Here is a 24272-nt window from a genome sequence, read left to right as displayed (position 1 = left end):
TGTGTTTGAGTTTATGCTGCACTTTGGTTTAGCTTCTTGCTGTTTTTAAATGTCCTAATTTGATTTGATTTGATTTTAGTTAAGTTCACCAGAAATGGAAAAAAGAAAAAAAAAAAAGAAAAAGTCAAGAATTGAATGTCAGAGGACGGGAAGTCTGTACGCATAAAAAGAACAAATCGGTTCTCAGCATTTACAGCAGAATCTTCTCGGCTGCATTGTCGGCACGTTGTAATGATTCCGGATTTCTCTGACACTGTCATTGATCACAAAGCTCCGTGCTCTCCGTCATGGGACGAAGAAGAAAACGATTTTACCTTGAGACTTCAGCACAGATTTTAAATTTTCATCGGGTCCTTCTTTGAAAAATGTAATGTTTAAGAAATTCGAACTCCAGTTAGTCAAAAAGCTGCCATAACTAACAATAGCGTGACAATCGATGAAATTGTGACGTCACCTGAACAGGACTCTGAGCCAACACAAAGGGCTCCGTTTTGAACCACCTGCTATCGTCAAGGGCTGTTTAATGCAGGCTACTAACACATGCAGTTGTGTTGTGTTGTCATAGTTATTTTTGAATACGTCATACAAAATGACTATATGATAGATAGATGTGAAAGGCGCTATATAACAGGCTGATAGTGTGAAAGGCACAATATAACAAATTGATAAATATATAGTGTGAAAGACACTATATAAAAGATTAATATACAGGTATATATAACTGAAGCACAGAGGAGATCAATAGTTCCTGCTTCTTGTCTCCCCCTGTAGGCTAGATGGGAGCAGCCCTGGATAACTGTGCTTGTTCGGAGACCTGCAAGGAATGCCAGGAATTGTAGTCTGGTAGCAAAGCCCTTCTAGGGTCCATGGGTGCTGCTAGGAGGCACTGCAGGGAGTTACACTCCCTATTATTTGGGACTTCTGTATGGCCTGGAAATAACTTCCTACAGTCGAAGCCTTGGTACTGGAAATACTCCCGGGTCCTCCATAATAGAGACTGCACTGGGCGGGTCAGAGCCAGGAGTGGAGAGAAAGAAGAAGAAGAATAAGAAGAAGAGGAGACACCTGTTTAATTGTTTGAACAAGCTATTTTGTAATAAACAGATAGATACTGTAGATAGATAGATAAATAGAAAGGTGAAAGGCACTATATCATAGATAGATGTGAAAGTACTATAATGTATGATAGATAGATGTGAAAGGCACTATATTGTAGATAGATAGATAGATGTGAAAGGCACTATATTGTGGATAGATAGGTAGATGTGAAAAGCACTATATGATGGATAGATGTGAAAGGCACTACATTGTTGATAGATAGATAGATGTGAAAGGCACTATATTGTAGATAGAGTCAAAGGCACTATATTGTAGATAGATAGATAGTTTTTCACACCACTGTATCTATCTATCTATCTATTTGCCCCCTTCCTGATTTCTTATTCTTTTGCATGTTTGTCACACAAAATGTTTCTGATCATCAAACACATTTAACCATTAGTCAAATATAACACAAGTAAACACAAAATGCAGTTTTTAATTGATGGTTTTTATTATTTAGGGAAAATCCAAACCTACATGGCCCTGTGTGAAAAAGTAATTGCCCCCTGAATCTAATAACTGGTTGGGCCACCCTTAGCAGCAATAACTACAATCAAGCGTTTGCGATAACTTGCAATGAGTCTTTTACGGCGCTCTGGAGGAATTTTGGCCCACTCATCTTTGCAGAATTGTTGTAATTCAGCTTTATTTGAGGGTTTTCTAGCATGAACCGCCTTTTTAAGGTCATGCCATAGCATCTCAATTGGATTCAGGTCAGGGCTTTGACTAGGCCACTCCAAAGTCTTCATTTTGTTTTCTTCAGCCATTCAGAGGTGGATTTGCTGGTGTGTTTTGGGTCATTGTCCTGTTGCAGCACCCAAGATCGCTTCAGCTTGAGTTGACGAACAGATGGCCGGACATTCTCCTTCAGGATTTTTTGGTAGACAGTAGAATTCATGGTTCCATCTATCACAGCAAGCCTTCCAGGTCCTGAAGCAGCAAAACAACCCCAGACCATCACACTACCACCACCATATTTTACTGTTGGTATGATGTTCTTTTTCTGAAATGCTGTGTTCCTTTTACGCCAGATGTAACGGGACATTTGCCTTCCAAAAAGTTCAACTTTATCTCATCAGTATTTTCCCAAAAGTCTTGGCAATCATTGAGATGTTTCTTAGCAAAATTGAGACGAGCCCTAATGTTCTTTTTGCTTAACAGTGGTTTGCGTCTTGGAAATCTGCCATGCAGGCCGTTTTTGCCCAGTCTCTTTGGTGGAGTCGTGAACACTGACCTTAATTGAGGCAAGTGAGGCCTGCAGTTCTTTAGACGTTGTCCTGGGGTCTTTTTTGACCTCTCAGATGAGTCGTCTCTGCCCTCTTGGGGTAATTTTGGTCAGCCGGCCACTCCTGAGAAGGTTCACTACTGTTCCATGTGTATTTTGCCATTTGTGGATAATGGCTCTCACTGTGGTTCACTGGAGTCCCAAAGCTTTAGAAATGGCTTTATAACCTTTACCAGACTGATAGATCTCAATTACTTCTGTTCTCATTTGTTCTTGAATTTCTTTGGATCTTGGCATGATGTCTAGCTTTTGAGGTGCTTTTGGTCTACTTCTCTGTGTCAGGCAGCTCCTATTGAAGTGATTTCTTGATTGAAACAGGTGTGGCAGTAATCAGGAAATTGAACTCAGGTGTGATACACCACAGTTAGGTGATTTGTGAACAAGCGGGCAATTACTTTTTCACACAGGGCCATGTAGGTTTGGATTTTGTTTCTCCCTAAATAATAAAACCCATCATTTAAAAACTGCATTTTGTGTTTACTTGTGTTATATTTGACTAGTTTTTCACACCACTGTAGATAGATAGATGTGAAAGACTATATGATAGATAGATGTGAAAGGCACTATATTGTAGATAGACAGATGGATATCCAGCTATCCATCCATCCCCTGGGGGTATTTGGTTTTTTACAGTAGCTCTCATAAATCATAAATGGGTGGGTAATTTTTGGTCTGAACACAAACCAGAATGACTATAAAGTTAAGAATATTAAAAAGAAAGAAAAATCTATAAAAGTTGTGACCTGGCAGTCACAGTCCCAGTAAGGCATGGTGCCGAAGGGGTTTGTAAACTTTGTGAGCCCACTGCACCTCCTCGTGAGGTTTGCTCGCCCCCTTGCTGTCATGCATTAGAGAGCTGGTGACAATGTTAGGTCAGAGACCAGCAGGATTTGCAGGTTTTGTGTCATTTCCGATGACTTATGGCGGCGAGCTCCACTCATTTATACCCGCCAGTGTCACTTCATCTGATCTCGGTGATGAAGTGTCGTTCTGCTCAGGGGTGGCTCTCTCATCATGTTCATCTAACTTTAGTTTTGCCTCTTAGCACAGGGTGACATGAAAGACAGGAGTTTCATAAATGTGAAAATTACCGGCAGAAAGTCAATGTTGTGACGTGGAGAAGGCCTGACCCTCTTGGAATTCGGCACACATCTCCGCTAGGTGAGGATCGCCCTACAGGAATGTTAAAGCAAAGCCGTTTTCTTAAATGTGCCTTCATGCGGCGCACATGAGAAGCCTTTAAAGATAATATAACCCTTCAACGCCGTGCACTTTGCGAAACTTCTGCCGCAGAACTTAACCGCCTCCAAATTCCCCAGAACGTCCTTTTTAGCATCGGAAGAGAAATACTCTGCCAGAATCCCGGCTTCAAATGCCTGTACACAATATAGATTAATGCTTGAGGGAGGTAAATCTGACCTGTAAATCAATTATCAAACTCTCCGGCACGGCTTCCTCCTCTCCTCGCAAGCGAATAAAGCAAACCACCCAGGAATTAATCCTGCGGTGCCGTGTGAGCGCGTGAGATTGGATTTGTTTCTAATAAACACATCACAACACTTGCAGTGACCTCATTTGGATAATTGCGGAAAATATGTAAATAGTGAAGGAGAATAGAGGGGCTACCGCGGTGGGTGAAAAATGTAACAAATTGCTTTAATAAAGACGCACACTTTGGCGCCGGCTTTTGCCTTCCAATTAAGGTGTTGAGACGTCTCTCGTGATTCCTGTAGGTGAAGCGGAAGTGGGCCGTGTTAACAGCCCACGGCCAGCGTGTGAAGATTCAGACGACTCATTGTCACTGTCTAGACCGCTCAGGTGTGTGTGTGTGTGTGTAGGTGTCCATGGTGTTCCATTGATACTGTATGTCCCTGTGGCCTTGGCCTTCGGTACCCTGCACACTGCTAATTTACATTTATTGGCCTTTATTCCAAAGCGACTTTCAAAGGAAGCCACCATAATCAAGCAGCATTGGTTTCAGGGACTGCTTTAAAACAAGCTTAGCAGGACAGGTGACAGAACTTGATCACTACAAGTGAAGAGCTGCTTACTGGGCCCTCCATAATGTTTGGCACAAAGACCCATTTCTGCTTGTTTTGCCCCCCTTTGCAAATCAAACAGTTCAGACCTTGTGCTTTTAAAGGGCACACTGCAGAGTCTCATTCTCTCCCAAATTTCAGGGCACCGTAATGTTTAGGACAATTGGGGTCACAGGTGTTTGTGATCACTCAGGTCGGTTTCATGGCTTCCTAAAATACCTCGGCCTACTTCTACCCTTTTGGGGACTGTAGTCGTCATTGTTCAACATGAGGACCAGAGTTCTGCCAGTTAAAGACAATGAAGCCATCATGATGCTGAAAATCAAAACCATCAGAGACATCAGTTGAACCAAAAAATCAACTGTCCGGAATATCAAGAAGAAAGAACATACTGGTGTGCTCAGGGATCACAAAGGGACTGGTAGGCCAAGGAAGGAACATCATCAGAGTGATGGCGAGAGTAAAGTGTGGAGACAACAAGGAACTGAGATCCAAAGCAGACCACCTCATCTGTTCAACGTGGCGGCACTGGAATGTCATGAAGAAGGTAGAACACCCTGGTGGGCTCAGGAATCACAAATGGACTGGTAGGCCAAGGAAGACCTCCACTGCTGATGACAGGAGAATCGTCACTATGGTCAAGAAAATGCACCCAACACCTGTCTGACAGACCAGAAACAGTCTTCAGGGGGCCGATGTGGACATGTCAGAGACGACTCTCAGCAGAAGACTTCATGAACAGAAACACAGAGGACACACTGCAAGATGGAGACCACGAAAACAGGATGGCCAAATGACAGTTTGTGTCAAAGGACTTCAAGGAGCCAGCAGAATTGTGGGAAAAGGTCTTGTGGACAGATGAGACAAAGATGAACCTCATCAGAGTGATGGCGAGAGCAAAGTGTGGAGATGACAAGGAACTGCCCGAGATCTAAAGCAGACCACCTCATCTGTTCAACATGGCAGTGCTGGAATGTTATGAAGAGGAAAGAACATACTGGTGGGCTCAGGAATCACAAAGGGACTGGTAGGCCAAAAAAGACCTCCACTGCTGACGACAGAAGAATCCTCACTGTGGTCAAGGAAAAAACCCCCAATGCATGTCTGACAGACCAGAAACAGTCTTCAGGGGGCCAATGAGGACGTGTCAGAGACGACTATCTGCTGGAGACTTCATGAACTTCTCGTATTGTTCGACTAAGTTCTTCATTCCTTGGGAGACAAAGCTTTTCCGCTGTTCTCCAATCCAGTTCTGCACTGCTTCCTTAACCTCATCATCAGACGCGAACCTGGGGCTGTGACTTTAAGTGGAAAGAAGATGTGTGGTGTAACAGAGATGTGGAAGTCATTCAAAGCACAGCTACTGCATTATCTCCACTATTGTGTCCAGTGCATGGAGATGCGTGTTGTCGTGGATCGGCACTGTTTTTGACAGCATTCCCCTTCTTTTGTTGCAAATTGCAGGTTTCATTTCCTGTCTAAGCAGAGCGCGGTACGTTCTACGGGTCACTTATTGTCCGTGTTCCTGAAAATGTGCCAGAATGGGACCCATCACGTCTCAAAAGAAGGCCATCATGATTTTCTTGGTGGATGGCTGTCATTTGAATTTCTTCTTTACTGTTTCCACTGCACGTTTTCTCACTTGCTTTCCGGTGTTCAGTGATCGACCCCCATGTCCCATCTCCAGTGAAATTCCTTTCCAGAACACTTCTTCATAATGTTTCAAGAGTTGTGTCACAAGCTCTACGTTCTGTAAGCTGTTTGGATGCCCATTTTGCACAAACTTTATGGCACCCCAAGTCCTTATGCACTGTGGACTGTTCAGATCCTTAGCTGGTATCCAAATGTGCAGCAACGGCGGACAACGTAATCCGTTGGCCTTCCCTAATGAAGGTCTTCACCATGTCAGTGCGGGCTGGTGTGTGCCGTGTCGATGGTCGACTAGATCAAGGTTGATTCAGGTGTTTTGAGCCCTGAAATCTGCATCTCCTGTGGTTGTTTGTTATCTGCTCTCTTAATTGCTGTCATTTTGACGCAGCTTGATGCACCGTTTACCTCAAATGCATATTTTCATGATCACAGCCGCCAGGTCTTTCAGAGTCACTAACGCCGAACAGCAGAGAGCACACACAGCACTTTTGACAACATATCGTTCACGTTTACCACTTGCACACTGATGCCATCAAATGTCAACGTATAATCTGGTGCTACAGAACAGATTTTCTTTTCTATCAGGTTACGTTTATTTTTATTGTATGCCATGTGCTCTCCACACACACAACACACATTTATGTGTCTAATTGGGGCCTTTTCAATGGTAATCAATGCTTACTCTCTGTTGTGAGAAATCCCGGGCTCGTACAGCCGCCCTAATGGCGACACAGACAGGTGGCACACGGCTTATTTATACAAAAGAGTTTACAGTTTAAATTCACTGTCCGACTTTGAGCTCCGCCTTCACGAGACGTCAGATTGGTTTAGAAATGTGACACTCAGTGAGGCGTCCCCTCCCACTTTTAAACGCGAGCCATCTAATCGTCCCCAACCACTTTTAAATGAGAGCTGTCTACTCATCCCCACCCACAGAGCCGTCAAATTGTTCCCACTCACATTTAATTGAGAGACGTCTAATCGTCCCCACCTACTTTTAAACAGAAGCCGTCTAATTGTTTCCACCCACTTTTAAATGAAAGCCGTCTACTCGTCCCCAACCACAGAGCCATCTAATAGTCCCCACCCACTTTTAAACAAGAGCCATGTAATTGTTCCCACCCAATTTTAAACAATAGCTGTCTATTTAATCCCACCAATTTTTAAATGAGAGTCTAATCGGCCCCTCCCAGTTTTAAATGAGAGCCGTCTAATTGGCCCCACCCAGTTTTAAATGCGAGCCGTCTAATTGTCCCCACCCACTTTTAAACAACAGACTTCTAATCATGTCCACCCACTTTTAAAGAAGAGCCGTGTAATTGTTCCCACCCAATTTTAAACAATAGCTGTCTATTTAATCCCACCAATTTTTAAATGAGTCTAATCATCTCCACCCACTTTTGACTGAGAGCTGTCTAATCGTCCTCAACCACTTTTAAATGAGAGCCGTCTACTCGTCCCCAACCACAGAGCTGTCTACTCGTCCCCAACCACAGAGCTGTCTAATCGTCCCCACCCACTTTTAAACAACAGCCGTGTAATTGTTCCCACCCAATTTTAAACAATAGCTGTCTATTTAATCCCACCAACTTTTAAATGAGAGCCTAATCGTCTCCACCCATTTTAAATGAGAGCCATCTAATCGGCCCCACCCAGTTTCAAATAAGAGCCATCTAATTGTCCCCACCCACTTTTAAACGAGAGCCGTCTAATTGTTCCCACCCAGTTTTAAACGAGAGCCGTCCAATCGTCCCCACCCACTTTTAGGTGAAGTTCACTCCTGATGGTGTCCTGCCATGCTGTATTTATTACACGTCTGGCTTCAGAGAGACGTGTTTTAAGATCCCAAGTCACAGATGCTGATTCTGTACACTGCAGCTAAGCAAGTATTTTGCATTTTGAACACCACAGAGGTCACTGATACTGTCACTGATGAAACAGCCACGGTGACTTTGGACGGAATCATGGGAGCAGTTTAACTCCTGTCCATAAATTCCAGTGAAACTCGAGGGTGCGCTGGACGGTTCAGCTGCCACTCAGTGCCGCCATGAAGCTGAGCACCTGCAGACTCAGAAACCAGTCGTGTGCTTTCAGTTCTCATAACAAGAGAAAATGCCGAGAGGTTTGGAGCACCAGACTGCTTGGCAGCTCTCCGGAAGCACTCGTCCAAAGCTCTTCTGTTCTTCTTCATCTTCTCCTCAGCAGGTTGGTGACACGCCAATTAATAATCCACAAAGCAATTTATGTTTTCCTCAGCAATCTGTTCTTTTTAAAGGAAAGGAAACTTTTTTAAATTTATTTATTTATGTTTTGGGATCAGCATCTGTACCTTACCCAGTTTTACTTTTTGAATACCCCTGATGGCCCACCCCGCCCCACTACGTTTGGGTTAAATACTTATTAGTAATGTCACCTTTAGGGACCTGGATCATCCATTGTCACTTTAAAGGTCATCCAGCATGAAAGGTAAAGTGTCACATTTTGGGTAATGTCTTAGACCCCTTAGAGGAACAACTTTTTAGTCCTGTAAAGACCCACGGCAAAGGCGGCAAACGTCTTCAGGTGTGCGACTCTGGTCATCTTCCGAGCCCACCAAGGTAAGATGTCGTGTGAGATCTCAGGTAGCGCAGTTCCTTCTCAGCTAATCTGGATTAGCAGTTTCACACTTGAGTGCACCGAGGGGATTTCTTTCAAACTCCTTTTATGAGCCCTCCAGAGATTTTATACTAACAAATTCATTTGGCAGATTGTTTAAGACGTCTACTTTGTGAAAGGCAGATGTCGTTTTTTCCAACTCTGTTCACTGACCTCAGGGTGTTTCACTTTTAATTGACTAGATCACAATTCCAGTGGGTCACAAGTTTACATACATTTTGTTAACTGGGCCTTTAAGCAGCCTGGAAAATTCCAGAAAACTATGTCAAGCCTTTAGGCAATGAGACCATGAGCTACAGATAGCCAATTAGCCTAATTGGAGTCGACATGTGGATGGATGTTAAAGCCGACCATAAGACTCGCTGCCTCCCTGCTTGACATAATGGGAAAATCAAAAGAAATCAAGCAAGACCTGAGAAACAAAATGGTGGACCGCCACAAATGTGGTTCATCCTGGGTAAACAATTTCCAAAAGGCTCCACGTTCATCTGTACGAACAATAATACACAAGTATAAACACCACGGGACCACCCAGCCATGCAGATCAGTCCCAGAACAACAGGAAATGACCTTGTGAAGATGCTGGAGGACACAGGCAGACAAATCTCTCTATCCACAGTACAATGAGTCCGACATTGACATCACCTGAAAGGCCCCTCAGCGGGGAAAAACCCCTGCTCCAAAACCACCATCAGAAAGCAATTCTGCAGTCTGCAATGGCACATGGGCCAGTGTGGAGAAATGTCCTCTGGTCTGATGAATCCAAAATCAAAACTCTTTGGCCATCCTAACCATCGTTATGTCTGGAGGACAAAGGGTGAGGCCAGCAAGCCAAAGAACATCATCTCAACCGTCAAACGCGGGGTTGGGAGCGTTCTGTTGTGGGGGCTGCAGGAGGAACTGGTGCACCGGCTCACAAAATTAAAAAATGATGGAGATACACTGAAGCAACATCTCAAGAGCTCAGCAAGGAAGGTGAAGTGCTGAATATGTGACAGAAATATATGTGTAACCACAAGGGGGCACCACTGAGCCCCAAACCACAGGCACAATAGCACCCCACATCCATACGCCTGTATAGTGCCTCGCCGGGACAGTCAAGTCAGAGGTTTTCCTTCTTTTTAATCTATCTATCTATTATATAGTGCTATTCACTCTATCTATCTATCTAGTGCCTTTCATATCTATCTATCTATCTATCTATCTATCTATCTATTATATAGTGCCTTTCATATCTATCTATCTATCTATCTATTATAAAGTTCCTTTCACATCTATCTATCTATCTATCTATCTATCCATCTATCTATCTATCTATTATATAGTGCCTTTCATATCTATCTATCTATTATATAGTGCCTTTCATATCTATCTATCTATCTATCTATCTATCTATCTATCTATCTATCTATCTATCTATCTATCTATCTATTATATAGTGCCTTTCACTCTATCTATCCATTATATAGTGCCTTTCACTCTATCTATCTATCTATCTATCTATCTATCTACTCAAAATTCATGTTTGAAATTGAGAGCCAAATCGTCCTCTTTAACACAAGGTGGGATTTCGGACTCTATAAAGGGGGTGACATGTTGTCACACCTCACAGTTTAAAAATAAAATTTTCCTTTTAATATTTCAGACTATTTTTTTCAAATGTCACAACTTGTTCTTTCCGATGTCTGCAGTAGTTTATACAATTTTCAGTGGATAAACTATTTGAAATTTTGGCTGATAAGTTTGTTAGTTCAACTTATATTTGGCCATTAAAAGGACGACTTGCCAGGGGAAAATTTCTCCAGTAGAATAATACAAAAATGTTGCGAGTCTAAAATAAAATACGATAAGAAGGTTGTCTTTTGTAATCCATTCTGTCGTGTTCTTCGTGTCCGTGTGCGATTGTCTGCAGCTTTAAGACGCTAAGCAGTCAGCGTGAAGCTGTAAGTGTGAATGTTGTTAATTGAAGAAGTGGGAGATTTCTGTGAACTTATTTTTAGCTCAGGTGCCACAGTAGGACACGCTGACTGGCACTGCCACTTTACAGGTCCAGCGTGCTGCAGCACCTGACTATCTGTGTGAGGTGTGGATGTCCTCCTCATGTCCGTTTTTTTCCGGGTACTCCAGTTTGGTTGAATGGTCCCAGTGTGACTGTGTGTGAGTGCGTGGACGCTGTAATGGGAGTGGTACCCTCTACCAGGCCTGTTTTCTGTGCTGTGCCCAGTACTGCCAGGGCAGGCTGTTGCTCCCAGCTTGTCTGATTTGGACTGGGTTCGAGAATAACTGCGGCTCTTATTAATTTACTGGTGGCTTTCCTAAATCTGTATTTCCAGAAGAGAATGTGAAAGCGAATGTCGTCGTCGTCGTCGTTCTATTCAAAATCCTGATTTTTTTGCCGAAGTGTCCTTAAGCCAAATGAAACATTTTTTTAAAGTGAAATCTTTGAAAAGGTTTGTGTTTCTCACTGTTTTTTGTTGCCCGTGTCATTTACAAGCCTTGATTTTCAGATAAGCCATCATGTTGTATTTCTTGCACATTCAAAATTGGATTTTCTATTCTTGTTCAGTTTATTATTATTTTTTTAATAAAGTCCTCTGGCCAGTGAGTGGATGCTAAATGTGTGCTCTCCTTTTCTGCCCCATTGAGCCTGATAAGGGTGAGCAGGGTGGCAGCTGTGCCCGCCTGGAGGAGTCGAGAGGTGCAGTGAATGTGCTCGATCGGTCGGTGCCTCCATTTTTAGCTCTTCTGGTGCTTGCTGGATGTGAGGGGGGCTTCACTCGGTAAACATCATCAGCTTCTCGAAGGATTAGCAACGGATTAGAAAGATTAGATAGAAGGACCTTCTTCTGTCGTTTTAATCCAGAAGGGCTTGTTGCTCATTTGTTTTTAGTTCAAAGGAGTGCCAACTTTAAAAATGAAGACCCTTTGTCTGTGAATTTTAAGCATTAGAGGGCCTTTCATCTGTGGTGCGCTAGCCATCTTTATTTTTTTGTATTTCTTTTCATCACTAAAGGTCGATTTAAAGTGCAGTAGAAGGAAGAGTCTTGACACACCAGTAGATGCCTACCTGGGGGAGAACTCCATGACAATACGAGGGGTCCGTTATGTAGGACACTGACCTTGATGAAAACACTCGGGTGCTAACCATCGTTCTGTTTTTCTTCCATAGGCGAAGGAAGCCATCGATCTTCAGAGGGCCACAAGGGAGATGGCAGACAGAATCAAAACTAAATGGACCGACCCGAACGTAAGTGCTTTGAACTCTAATATGGGCATGGATTAGCGCTGAAATGTATCATTTTTTTCTTATTGCAAAGAATGACAAATAATTTAACATTGAGTGAACTATGTAGTGTAACCACAAGGGGGCACCACTGAGCACCCAGCACAACTGCCGTCCTGCAAATCAAGGGTTTCCAACAAGGAACATGGCTGAAATACCCTAACAGTACTCCAAGCCGACGCACTTTCTCTCTTTCTGCTTCCTCCCGGTGAGTTGTGCCCTCTGACTCCCCAGTGTGAGGCGATGGGCTTCTTTCACACCAGACCTGGAAGTGCTTCTGGTGTCATGGCATTGGTCCTCCTGATGAACTACCAGGGCAGTGCTCTCTTGTGGCACCCAAGGACCCTGCCCGGGCTACACTTTCTGACCCTTAAATCCCTTGCCACCTTAACTGGCATCAGCCTAGAGGGACACTGCCACCTGCCATTTGGATGAACTGCTCGTGGCATCCATGTTCGCCCAGTCCATTCTTTATTTTTCCCTCCTGGCTGGGATGAAGATTGTAAGACCTACTGGCCGAGTCCCCACTTTCACCGCCATCCTCCACTCTTGGCCAGGGTGCCCATCCTTTACTCCATGGGATTTGCAGTAGGCACACTAAACAGAAAACGTGTTTGTCTGTCTACCCTTCATGATTTTGTAAGGGCAAGTCCACACCTGAGGAGTGTTGTATCTTTTAGAATATGGAAATGCAGGCTAAGGCAATCCCACAGATACAAATGAACGGATAAAACCCTGAACTTTTTGTTTTTGCATTGCTCTGCTTTTTGATCGACGCGTGTATTTGGAGAAGTTTTTCTAAACACTTCTCCGGTTTTCTAAAAGTATCAATCTGATCCTTTTGACTGTTGTATGCTACGACATTCTCATTAATGCTTATCTAAAATAAGAGCCAGAATTTCGGTCGGTCTTTTATTACTATAATGCTTTAAAATCTCCACTTTAACTGTTTTAGGGCGAATGTTGATTTAGGTCAAAATAAAGAGAACATGAGAGCAACCATTAAGATGGCTATCAGGGGGCTAAAAGACAATTGGTGAGGAATACAGCAGATAAGGTGAAAGACGACCCTCAGAGATTCTTTCAGTATTTTAGTAGTAAAAGAACAGACAATGAGGAGGTGAAGTGCATCAGGAATAGTAAAGGGAATTAAAAGATACAGACAGTGAAATAGCGGATGCCCTAAACTTACATCTCCCTGAGGTTTTTACAAGTGAGCCAGTGGATAACCTCAGAGTAGTAACAGGGACTGCTAAGGAGGTGCTGAGGGATTGTAGAGAGAGAAGAGCTGCTCAGATTAAATAAGATGAAATCAAACAAATCACCAGGCCCAGATAATATTGACCCTCAAGTTCTTAAGGAGGATAGTGAGTACAGATAGAAACCACTGACACATATTTATAGGAAGTCACTGTACACTGGAGAGATTCTGAAGGACTGGAAAATGACAAATACTGTATACAGTAATCCCTCCTCGATTGCGGGGGTTGCGTTCCAGACCCCCCCGCGATAGGTGAAAATCCGCGAAGTAGAAACCATATGTTTGTGTGGTTATTATTATATATTTTAAGCCTTTATAAACTCTTCCACCCTGTTAACATTATTAGAGCCCTCTAGACATGAAATAACACCCTTTAGTCAAACGTTTAAACTGTGCTCCATGACAAGACAGAGATGGCAGTTCTTTCTCATAATTAAAAGAAAGCAAACATATCTTATCTTCAAAGGAGCGCCGTCATAAAGGAGCGCGTCAGGAGCAGAGAATGTCAGAGAGAGCGCTCACAAAGAAAAGCAAACAATCAAAAAATCAAGACATGCTTTTAAGTATACAGAAGCACCGCGATAAAGCGGCATTTTGTAGAGGAGCGTCCGTGTCCTCTGTGCAAACAGCCCCTCTGCTCACACCCCCTCCGTCAGGCAGAGAGAGCGAGAAAGAAAGATAGAGAGAAGCAAACAAGCGCCGCTGGAAGCATATCTTATAGCATTGAGGAGTTTTAGTTAATATGCAATACATGCTCTGATTGGGTAGCTTCTAAGCCATCCGCCAATAGCGTTCCTTGTATGAAATCAACTGGGCAATCAAACTGAGGAAGCATGTAACCTAAATTAAAAGACCCATTGTCCAGAAAGCGCGAACCAGCTAAAAATCTGTGATATATGTTTAGATGTGCTAACATTTAAAATCCGCGATAGAGTGAAACCGCGAAAGTCAAAGCGCGATATAGCGAGGGATTACTGTAAATACTATATGGGCTGAGCCAAGCAACTATAGGCCAGTAAGCTTAATGTGAATCACAGGAAAATGAATGGAAGGAATTATTAAGGATAAGATTGAGCAACACTTGGTAAGGACAGGAGTTATTAGGAACAGTCAGCGTGGGGTCAGAAGAGGGAGGTCGTGTTTTACTAACAGGCTGGAATTCAATGAGGAGGAAACAAAAGGATACGACCAGAGAGGAGAAAATGAGATTATTGATGTGGACTTTCAGAAAGCATCTGATGAAGTGCCACATGAGAAGGTGGGCATCAAACTAAAAGAAGTGGCAACTCAGGGTGTGGTGGGTGCAGAATTGGCTCAGGCACAGGAAGGGTGATGGTGTGAGGAACCTCATCAGAACTGGCCGATGTTAAGAGTGGTGACCAGCAGGGGACACTGTTAGGGCCGCTGCTATTTTTAATAAATATAAATGATTTAGATAGGAATATAAGGAACAAGCTGGTTAAGTCTGCAGATGATACCAAGATAGGTGGATTATAAGATAATTTGGAATCCGTTATATCATCACGGAAGGATTTGGACAGCAGACGGGCTTGGGCAGATTTGTGGACGATGAAATTTAATGTCATTAAATGTATAGAATTACACATAGGAAGTGAAAATGTTAGGTTTGAATATACAATGGGGGGTCTGATAATGGAGAGCCCACCTTATGAGAAGGATTTCGGAGTCATAGTGAACTCTGCGCTATCGACTGACAGACAGTGTCCAGAAGGCAAACAGAATGTCAGGTTATATAGCATCTTGACGTGTGGAGTACAAGTCACAGGAGGTTCTGCTCAGTCTTTATAACACACTGGTGAGGCCTCATCTGGAGTCCTGGATGCAGTTTGGGTCTCCATAAAGACATAGCAGCACAAGAGAAGGTCCAGAGAAGAGCGACTAGGCTGATTCAGGGCTACAGAGGTTGAAATTTAATGTCAGCAAATGTAAAGAATTACACATAGGAAGTAAAAATGTGAGGTCTAAATATACAATGGGAGGTTTGAAAATCGAGAGTCCACCTCATAAGAAGGATTTAGGAGTCGTAGTGGACTCTAAGCTATCAAGTGCCAGACGGTGTTGAGAAGCCATTAAGAAGGCTAACAGACTGTCAGGTTATATAGCGCCTTGATGTGTGGAGTACAAGTCACAGGAGGTTCTGCTCAAGCTTTACAACACACTGGTGAGGCCTCATCTGGAGTTCTGGGTGCAGTTTGGGTCTCCATAAAGACATAACAGCACTAGAGAAGGTCCAGAGAAGAGCGACGAGGCTGATTCAGGGCTACAGGGGATGAGTTAGGAGGAAAGATTAAAAGAGCTGAGCCTTTACAGGAGATGAAGAGGAGACCTGAGTGAAGTGTTTAAAATGATGAAGGGCATTAGTCCAGTGGATCAAGACGGTGACTTTAAAATGAGTTCATCAAGAACACGGGGACACAGTTGGAAACTTTTGAGGGGGAAATTTCACACAAACATTAAGAAGTTTTTCTTTACACAAAGAACGATAGACACTTGGAATAAGAGACCAAGTAGTGTGGTGGACAGTAAGACATTAGGGACTTTCAAAACTCGACTTGATGTTATTTTGAAGGAATTTAGTGGACAGGACTGGTGAGCTTTGGTGGGCTGAATGGCCTGTTCTCGTCTGAATCTTTCAAATGTGCTCAAAGAAGGTCAAAGCTGCAGGTTAGCGTATCTTACCAGTGTCAGGGTGCAGGGTTCAAGTGTCACAATAACGAGCTCAGGAGAGGAAGACCCTGTTAAAGCAGCACATGAGTACATCCTTGAGGTGGAGACTCGTGGAGTGCAGCAGGACTTGTCGATGACTCCCAGGCCAGATATTCCACCACAGTGCCAGACGTTCCCAAACTGTAAATCGCCTTTTTGAACTGCAGAAACTCGCTTGCACTTTTAAAGCCTTGTGGTGGAGCATTATGGTTTGGTTTGGGGGGGTCTTGGCTTGTTTCTCATCCTGGACAGCCTGATTTGAATATCTGAGCAGAATGTGAGGCCATCTGTCAAAACGCTGAAGCTGAACTCAAAGAGTGAGCCTGGCAGCGGGGCGTCGATCCAAAACCTCTGAGCAAATACACAACACAATGGCTCTGAACCAAACGAAGCAGAGTTTAGGAATGCCGAAGTCAAAGCCCTGCTCTCGATGCTGAGCAAATAAAAAAAAAAAAAGAAATACACTTTATGGGGGGCTTCAAACCGGTTATGCTGGTGGGACAGTGTCTCTTTCACACACATTTTATTTTCTTTTGGATAAATAATTTCAGAGTGCTGTCTTTTATTGGGTCCCTTGTTGTCACGCGTGCAGAGTCCAGTGAACTTCTGACTCTCGAGTGGGACCACCTGACCTTAAGGGTCCGCTCACAGGCTTTTATCTTCTGCTGGAGTCTCCTGCCCTGTAGGGCTCATCGTAAAACGCCAGGCCTGACTGTGTAACTTTGGAATGCACTTTCAAGTGGCAAATGCGTAAGTGCCACGTTTGTGAAGAATAAAGAAAAATATCAACCGTAACGCTTAGCAGAATGTTTACATACTTCAGATGCTTCAGATATTGAAACTGCCGACTGTGGATTTAAGGTCACATTAATCCAATTCAGTCGTCTTATTTTGTTATATTCGGTCACCTTAGTCTCTTCAGTGATGTTGAGACTGAAATATGTTCACCTAATTCTTGTGAAAGAACGCAACAGTTCTCCAGAAGTTTCTTAAAGCACCATATTGATCACTGAGGCGGCGGTGGTAACAGATTGTGGTGAGTCAGTGCGCCTTCGAAATTAAACACCACCACCATCTTTAGGAATGAAACACTAAACCAGAAGAAGAATAGATAGATAATAAAAAATAAATGTGCAGTAACATAAGGAGGGGGAACAAAGCCAATACGAGATTTTCAAAAAGGCTTGAAGAGCTTCTTTAATGAATGTTGGCAGCGCTTTTGAGACTTCAGCATACAAACCAAGGGCAGAAAGGCATGACCTCACCCCCTGGCAGGGTGCCAGCCTCCCTCTCTTTTATATATTCAGGTGCCACCCCGTAGAGTGTCAGGGTCACTTCTTGAAGCCACATTGTGACAGTAGAATGTGACAGTCCCCGTTCTTTCATTTATGTTGACTTTCTGACCACTGCATTTTGAGCTTCAGACTAATGCATCGCATAGAAAGGATCAGACCGGCAAGAAGTCGGCGCCTTTCTCACTTCCTATTAACGTGTGCAGTATTTCTTAAATAACACACAGTGATTTTGATGACTTTTTTTTAACCTATAATTTGATTTCTAAGTCTAAGAGCTGTGGGAGAAATGGGCTTCACTTTATGATAGATTGACAGAACTGCTCACCAGGAGCAAATTTGGCTTTTTACAGAAGCTCATTAGATTGAGAGAGAGAAAAACACAGAAACATCAGTCATGACTGCCCGTCAATCCCACGGTGACGCTGTCCATCTCTGACACATGGAAGGAAAAGCCTGATATCGGTGGCAGTGGGGGTGCACAGTCCTCAATCTCACCGCTTCACTTCCTGCTGGGCCTCAATGGAGCAAACTGTGGGCAGGACGACGAGGGACAGCAGGAAGATGCACCACTTTAATGGGACAGGGGGGTAGTGGCCAACACAGTCTATGCCAGGACCTCACCTCTGACTTTCCTGCCATGGTTGACCCTACTTGGGAGTTCATGACTCCCAACAGCAATGCTCGGAGGATCATTGGGTCACTCAGTGGAGGGAGATAAGATAGACAGACAGATAGATAAATAAATAGACAAATAAAGGCACTATATGATAGATGGATGGAAGAATAGATAGGTAGACAGATAGATAGAAATGGCACAGTATGATAGATAAATGGATAGAGTGAAAGGCACTACAGTATATGATAGATAGATAGATAGATAGACAGATAGAAATGGCACTGTATGATCGATAGATAGATAGATAGATAGATGTGAAAGGCACTATATGATAGATAGACAGACAGATAGGTAGGAATGGCAATATGTAATTAATAAATAGACAGATAGTGCCCTATCTATCTGTCTATCTATCTATCTATCATATAGTGCCTTTCACATCTATCTATCTATCTATCTATCTATCTATCTATCTATCTATCTATCTATCTATCTATCTATCTATCTATCGTGGCAGACAGCCGTGTCCAATGCCCAGCAGGGACGCCCCTGCTGCATCTGTTCTGGGGGAGCAACCACGGACAGCTCAATACCTCCCCCGGGACGCTTGGTGGCAGCCTCCCTGGCAGACGGTGATTTCTCAACCTGTCGCATGGCTCCATGGGAGATGGAGTCCTCCACAGCCTGGTTGGGGGCTCGCATGGAGTCAGTAGCACGGCTGGACGAATGTTCAGCCCTACCCGGAAGGGCAATTAGGACCAGGTGGTCAAGCACCTACAACGCTTCCGGGTGGGCTATAAAAAAGGGCCAGCCACCACCACTCAATGGCCAGAGTCAGGAGGAGGAGGAGGACTACGCTTGAGGAGGAGTGGTGGTAAAAGGGAGAAAACTGTTGGTGTGTTGTGATAGTGCTTTTTGGACTGTGTATTACCTCTGGGTCACGGGGACGACATGCACCCACGGGTAAAGAAAAATAAAAAGTCTTGTGTTGTTTCATACGGGCCTCTATGTCTATCTGTGTCGGGTCAGCCGCCTATATAGCGCCTTTGTTACCCTATCTATCTATCTATCTATCTATCTATCTATCTATCTATCTATCTATCTATCTATCTATCTATCTAATAGTGCCTTTCACTCTATCTATCTATCTATCTATCTATCTATCTATCTATCTATCTATCTATCTATCTATCTATCTATCTATCTATCTATCTATCTATCTATCTATCTATCTATCTATCTATCTATCTATCTGATCTGCAGAGCTCAGCGTGTCTACTCTCCATCTGAGTGTCCATGACCACTGATGGTACAGACTACAGAACTTGCTGATGACTTAGCAGAAACATCTAGAATAGCCTCGACACGGCCAAAATACTACAAGGGCAACTCAAATAGTAAAGGCAACAGATAAAGGCTTTCGCCATATGGCACCTTGGTGATGGCTTATGGGTAGTTCAGACACGCTCAGTGCAGCGCTCTGTCTGCTGTAGATGAAGAACATGAAGATGGATGCTCTGCTCCACCACTGCTGAACAACATGCGGCAGTGACGTTTCTTCTGGCAGAGATGGTGACGGGGGTTAAGGGACATTGCCCACATGCCCAACAGGTGGAGCATTTTAAGGCTTTAAGACCCCTCAGTGTTGGACTGTAAACGAGATGGTGGTGATGATGGCCCCCCTTTTTGAGGTGCAGCTTTGGCTCTTGTATTTAAATATCGATTGCCAGGCACCACTAGGAATTTTGTTTTGCTTTGTTTTTGTGTTTTTGGTGTTTGTTCTTGTCGAGTCCGCATGCGTTTAGCTCACTGTAAGCGTACAACGGGAAGACCTGGCGTCTGGCTGACACCGGTGTTTCTTCATGTCTAGTTGATCGACATTTCCGTGTGATTTATTGTATTTCCCTGTATCCCCAGAATGAATCAAACACCCCCTATTCGCTCGATACACTTAGGGAGACCCCCGATATGACGATTGCACTTTATACACTTAGAGGGACCCCCCACTATGATGATTGTGCTCGATACCCTTAGGGGCACCCCAGCTATGACGATTGTGCTTGGTACACTTAGGGAGACCCCCGTTATTGACAATTGTGCTCGATACACTTAGGGAGACCCCTGTTATTGACAATTGTGCTCGATACTCTTTGGGAGACCCCAGCTATGATGATTGTACTCAATACACTTAGGGGCACCCCAGCTATGGCGATTGTGCTCGATACTCTTAGGGAGACCCCCAGTATGACGATTGCACTCAATTGATGAAGGAGGACCAATCAGTCATATTGAGCAGCACTGACTGGAGTGACCCAAGTGCCACTTGATTTATTTATTTATTTTTCAGGACATTCTCATATTGTGTGCTGTGCTCCACCATTGGTCTCCATACATTCCTCTGCTATCGGTCTGTTAGCTCCTTTCTTTGTGAAAACAGAAGATTAAACATTTTACTCTGCCATCACTACAAACTACATGGGACAAGAACCAAATAGATAAAACATACAATGAACATTTGGGAATATCCCCTCCTATCCCTCTGCTCCTCACCATTCTGAAGCTGGCAGGGTAAACGGCGGTGAGGTGGACATTCACCTGTTTTGTAAATTTTGGAGGACCTTCTACTGATGACCCCCTCAAATTCCGGTAGGTGCCGTGAATTGTTAAACTGTGACTGTGCGCACTCGTTCAGAGCCGCAGCTTCAGTTTGCTTTCCTACCATTTAAAAGTACATCAGCTAGCTAGCGGATGGCATGGCGTCTGCGGGTGACTATTAATCTAATCAGGAATGGATTGCTTCATTTACACTGAACTGGATTAGCTGTGCTCGGCAATTAATTACAACGGCTTTAAACTGTCATTATGGCACCCTTAATACATTTTCTGAGGTTATTTTAATTAAGTATTCCAGGCAGGGTGTTATTGTTGTAGAGCGTTCTCATTATTATTTTTATCCTGTTGTTCATTAGCACTCTTGCCTTTGTCATATTACGCCATAAGCTGCCTAACACAAGCACACCAAATGTGTTAACCGTTGACGGCACGAGACTCTCACGGCTCTTTGAATTCCCGGCGTCTTTGTAGAGGGTGCGATGGGATAGGTTTCTGCCTGCTTTTACTGAGCCTCTAGAATTTAACAAAAAAAGAAAAAAGATAAATCAAAATCAGGTTAAGGCGTATCCACAAAAAATGACCTCCGTCCAGTAGTTTTGAGGAAACGTCTGATCAGAACCTCTGAGTGGAGACTGAAGGGCCGTGCAACACGACTGGCAGCTCGGCTGAATTTGTAAGGTGTTGCAGAGGGAGGAAGGTGTGATTATCAACACGCAGCCATCTTGAAATGGAGAAATGACAGGAGTGGGGAGAATTTTAGGAAAGCTACATGTTGGTCCAGTCAAAGACCACCGTCAGTTAATTATTGCCAAACAAATATGGGGCATACGATAATAGGAGGTGAGAATGTACTGTTAGGACCTGCAAACAATCCACATACTGTAGGCAACAAATATCTGGGTGTTTCTTCATATCAGTGTGTCCATTCAGTTCCTATGTCCCTGTTATGTGCCATTGGGTATGGGATACATAGGGCTAGTGCTAATATTTGTGATGCACCACCTGTTGGAATGAAAAAGTACAATTTATTTTATTACTACAAATGACAAATGCAGTGCATTTTATCACTACAAATGTTTATGATGTGCCATCTGTTAGAGTGACAAAATGCAGTATTTTATTACTGCATGTAATATAAAAGACATTCTCATAGATGGTGCCCTGCAAACTTTAACACTGACTATATCCAACAGAGAGTGACTGCTGGACGAAAAGAAATCAGCGTATCCGCGTCAAGTGCCTGTGAATCTGTCTGTCCATCTAGCTTCTAAGGCCTTGTTATATCCCATTTGGTATGGGATTCATAAAAGCAGTGGGTAATGCTTTCTTATTTATGGTCCCATCTTCATGAAATTTGGTAGGCGGCTTCCCTGCGCTAATCGAAACCAATGAACGTACTTATTTCAGTGGTATGATGCCACTGTCGGCCGCCATATTGAACTTTCCAACAGTCTTTGTTACTTATGGGCCCATCTTCAAGAAATTTGGTACGCGGGTTCCCAACGCTAACTGAATCCTACTTACGTATATATATACGCCCATAGCCTGCAGCTCGGTCACCGTGTGAGGCGGCATTGGGTCCCCCATCCCAACGCCTCCCACGTTGTTTGCTGCCTGCCTATATAAGGCCGTCCGTCGCTCCAGACTCTTCATTCCCTTCCTTGCTTTGCCACGGGATTCACGTCTCCCTGCTGATAACTGCAGCCTTTTTATTTAATCCACGGCTTCTACGCTGTTTTATTGTTCATTTATTATGATTATAGTTATTGTGTAGGTATTTTAGACTTACTTTACATTGTTCAGGTACCCATTTCCTTTATCATTCCAACCGTCCCCCCATTAACATGTCTATCGAAGTGATCACCATCGATCAAAGAACTGTCACTTACCGAGTGGTGTCCATGCCCGGAGATGCCACCTGCCTTTTCCATTCTCTGTGTTACATATTGCACGGCCATATCAGGCTCACTCTTGATATCCATTGTGTCTTATGTATTGAATGACTGGACAGGTTCAAGGTGTGGACTGATGACGGTACAGGAGATAATTAGACTACACAGGATCACTAGAAGAGTGAAATGCTTAAGCCCTTCACCAATAGTTCTGCATGTGACTTGATGGCTGCCGCTGAACTGTTCGGTTGTCGCTTTCAAGTGTACCAAAATGGCCAAATATTTTACACCTTTTGACAACCGCCAATGCCTCTTAAACATCTTAGATTGACAGGTGACGATTTCAGTAGCGTACACTTTGATGTTTATGAATGTTTAAACTCTCAAAAGCTGGATGTGAAGTTATCAATGAAACTGGTTGTGTGCTTACAACGCTTGACAGATGCTGAATGTCTCTTCAACACAAGTCCTACAAATACTGTCGTCATTGAAACAAACCATGAAACTCAAAGCGATTATGACAGCAGCAATCCAAGCTGTGAGATTTGAAACAAGATTACTGTTCACATGGCCGACTGTACGTTGTATGCTCAAGAGTAAGCTCAGCGCACAGCTTGGTCAGATTACAACCGGAGGGCCGAACTTACAACGTGGAATACAAAGAGATCCTTAACAAATAATTATTGGTATATTTTCACTCAGTTTAAAAAGGTTAAATTTTCTTCTTAATAAAAATTTTAATGCAGTACTTCGCCGCTGCGAAGCGCAGGTATTTTGCTAGTATATATATATATATATATATATATATATATATATGTGTGTGTGTGTGTGTGTGTGTGTGTGTGTATATATATATATATATATATATCCATCCATCCAGTTTCTAACCCGCTGAATCCGAATACAGGGCCACGGGGTCTGCTGGAGCCAATCCCAGCCAACACAGGGCACAAGGCAGGAACTAATCCTGGGCAGGGTGCCAACCCACCGCAGATATATATATATATATATATATATATATATATATATATATATATATAATATGTGGTGGGCTGGTGCCCTGCATGGGGTGACGTTTTAATGTCATGCTTTAAATTGGCTTATTTTAAAACCTACATATATATGTGTGGTATCATTCTTTTCAGAATTCATCAAACTTTAATGTGATGTTGTTAGATTTTCAGATTCTTATTCCGTTTTTAAATTATGAACTAAAAAGTATCAAGAACTCATGTCCCACTGGATGAGACTTTTGCGCCAAAAGATTTAACCACACCCGGGGCCGGAAATAAAAGACAAAGCGTAGGACAGCTGCTGTACAAGCTTTTAAATGTTTGAAGCGTTGCATGAGATGAAGATCACATGACATGGTAACAGTTGATCGATCAAAGAGGAGGCAAAAAGAAAAAATACCCCAAAAAACCTGTATTTGTTTCCCATTGCATCACTGTTTAAGAGGGGGTTTGGGAGGAGCGACTGTCTTTCCTTGGGGTGCGTTCAGCCCCGCTCTTCACAACGTGAGTGGCAGACTGGATGCAACTGGGGGTTGCCAAGCTAGTGTATTTATATATAGGAAGGAATATGACGGGTTTTTCAAGCTGGACTGGTGAGATGACGTCATCAGGCCTGGAACTGGAAATGATGTCATTGGGCCCAGGCAGAATTTCCCATGGTTGTTCTGCAATACGAGAAATACAAGAAAGGATTACCGCACTCTGCCACCCCCTGGAATGGCCTTCTTTTTGAGCCCTTTAGCTGCCTCCCTTACGCGCGTGGTTGTCTATATATAATATATGTATGTATATATAAATGGGAGGTGTGAACATTAATTTATTTCCCTGAATGAACTTGTAGA

The 24272-nt window shown here is 43.3% G+C and overlaps 1 protein-coding gene across 1 annotated transcript in view; it reads left to right on the top strand.

Moving 5' to 3' along the window:
* Positions 1-24272, top strand: part of trim44 (tripartite motif containing 44) — a 244035-nt gene that overhangs the window by 77578 nt on the left and 142185 nt on the right. The window contains exon 2 of the mRNA XM_039743940.1: positions 11900-11977. Within this exon, the coding sequence (XP_039599874.1) occupies positions 11900-11977 (78 nt within the window). The remainder of the gene's footprint in view (positions 1-11899; positions 11978-24272) is intronic.

Source organism: Polypterus senegalus, chromosome 1, assembly GCF_016835505.1.
Source record: "Polypterus senegalus isolate Bchr_013 chromosome 1, ASM1683550v1, whole genome shotgun sequence".
Taxonomy (NCBI): domain Eukaryota; kingdom Metazoa; phylum Chordata; class Cladistia; order Polypteriformes; family Polypteridae; genus Polypterus; species Polypterus senegalus.
This window is presented reverse-complemented; position numbering and strand designations above follow the sequence as displayed.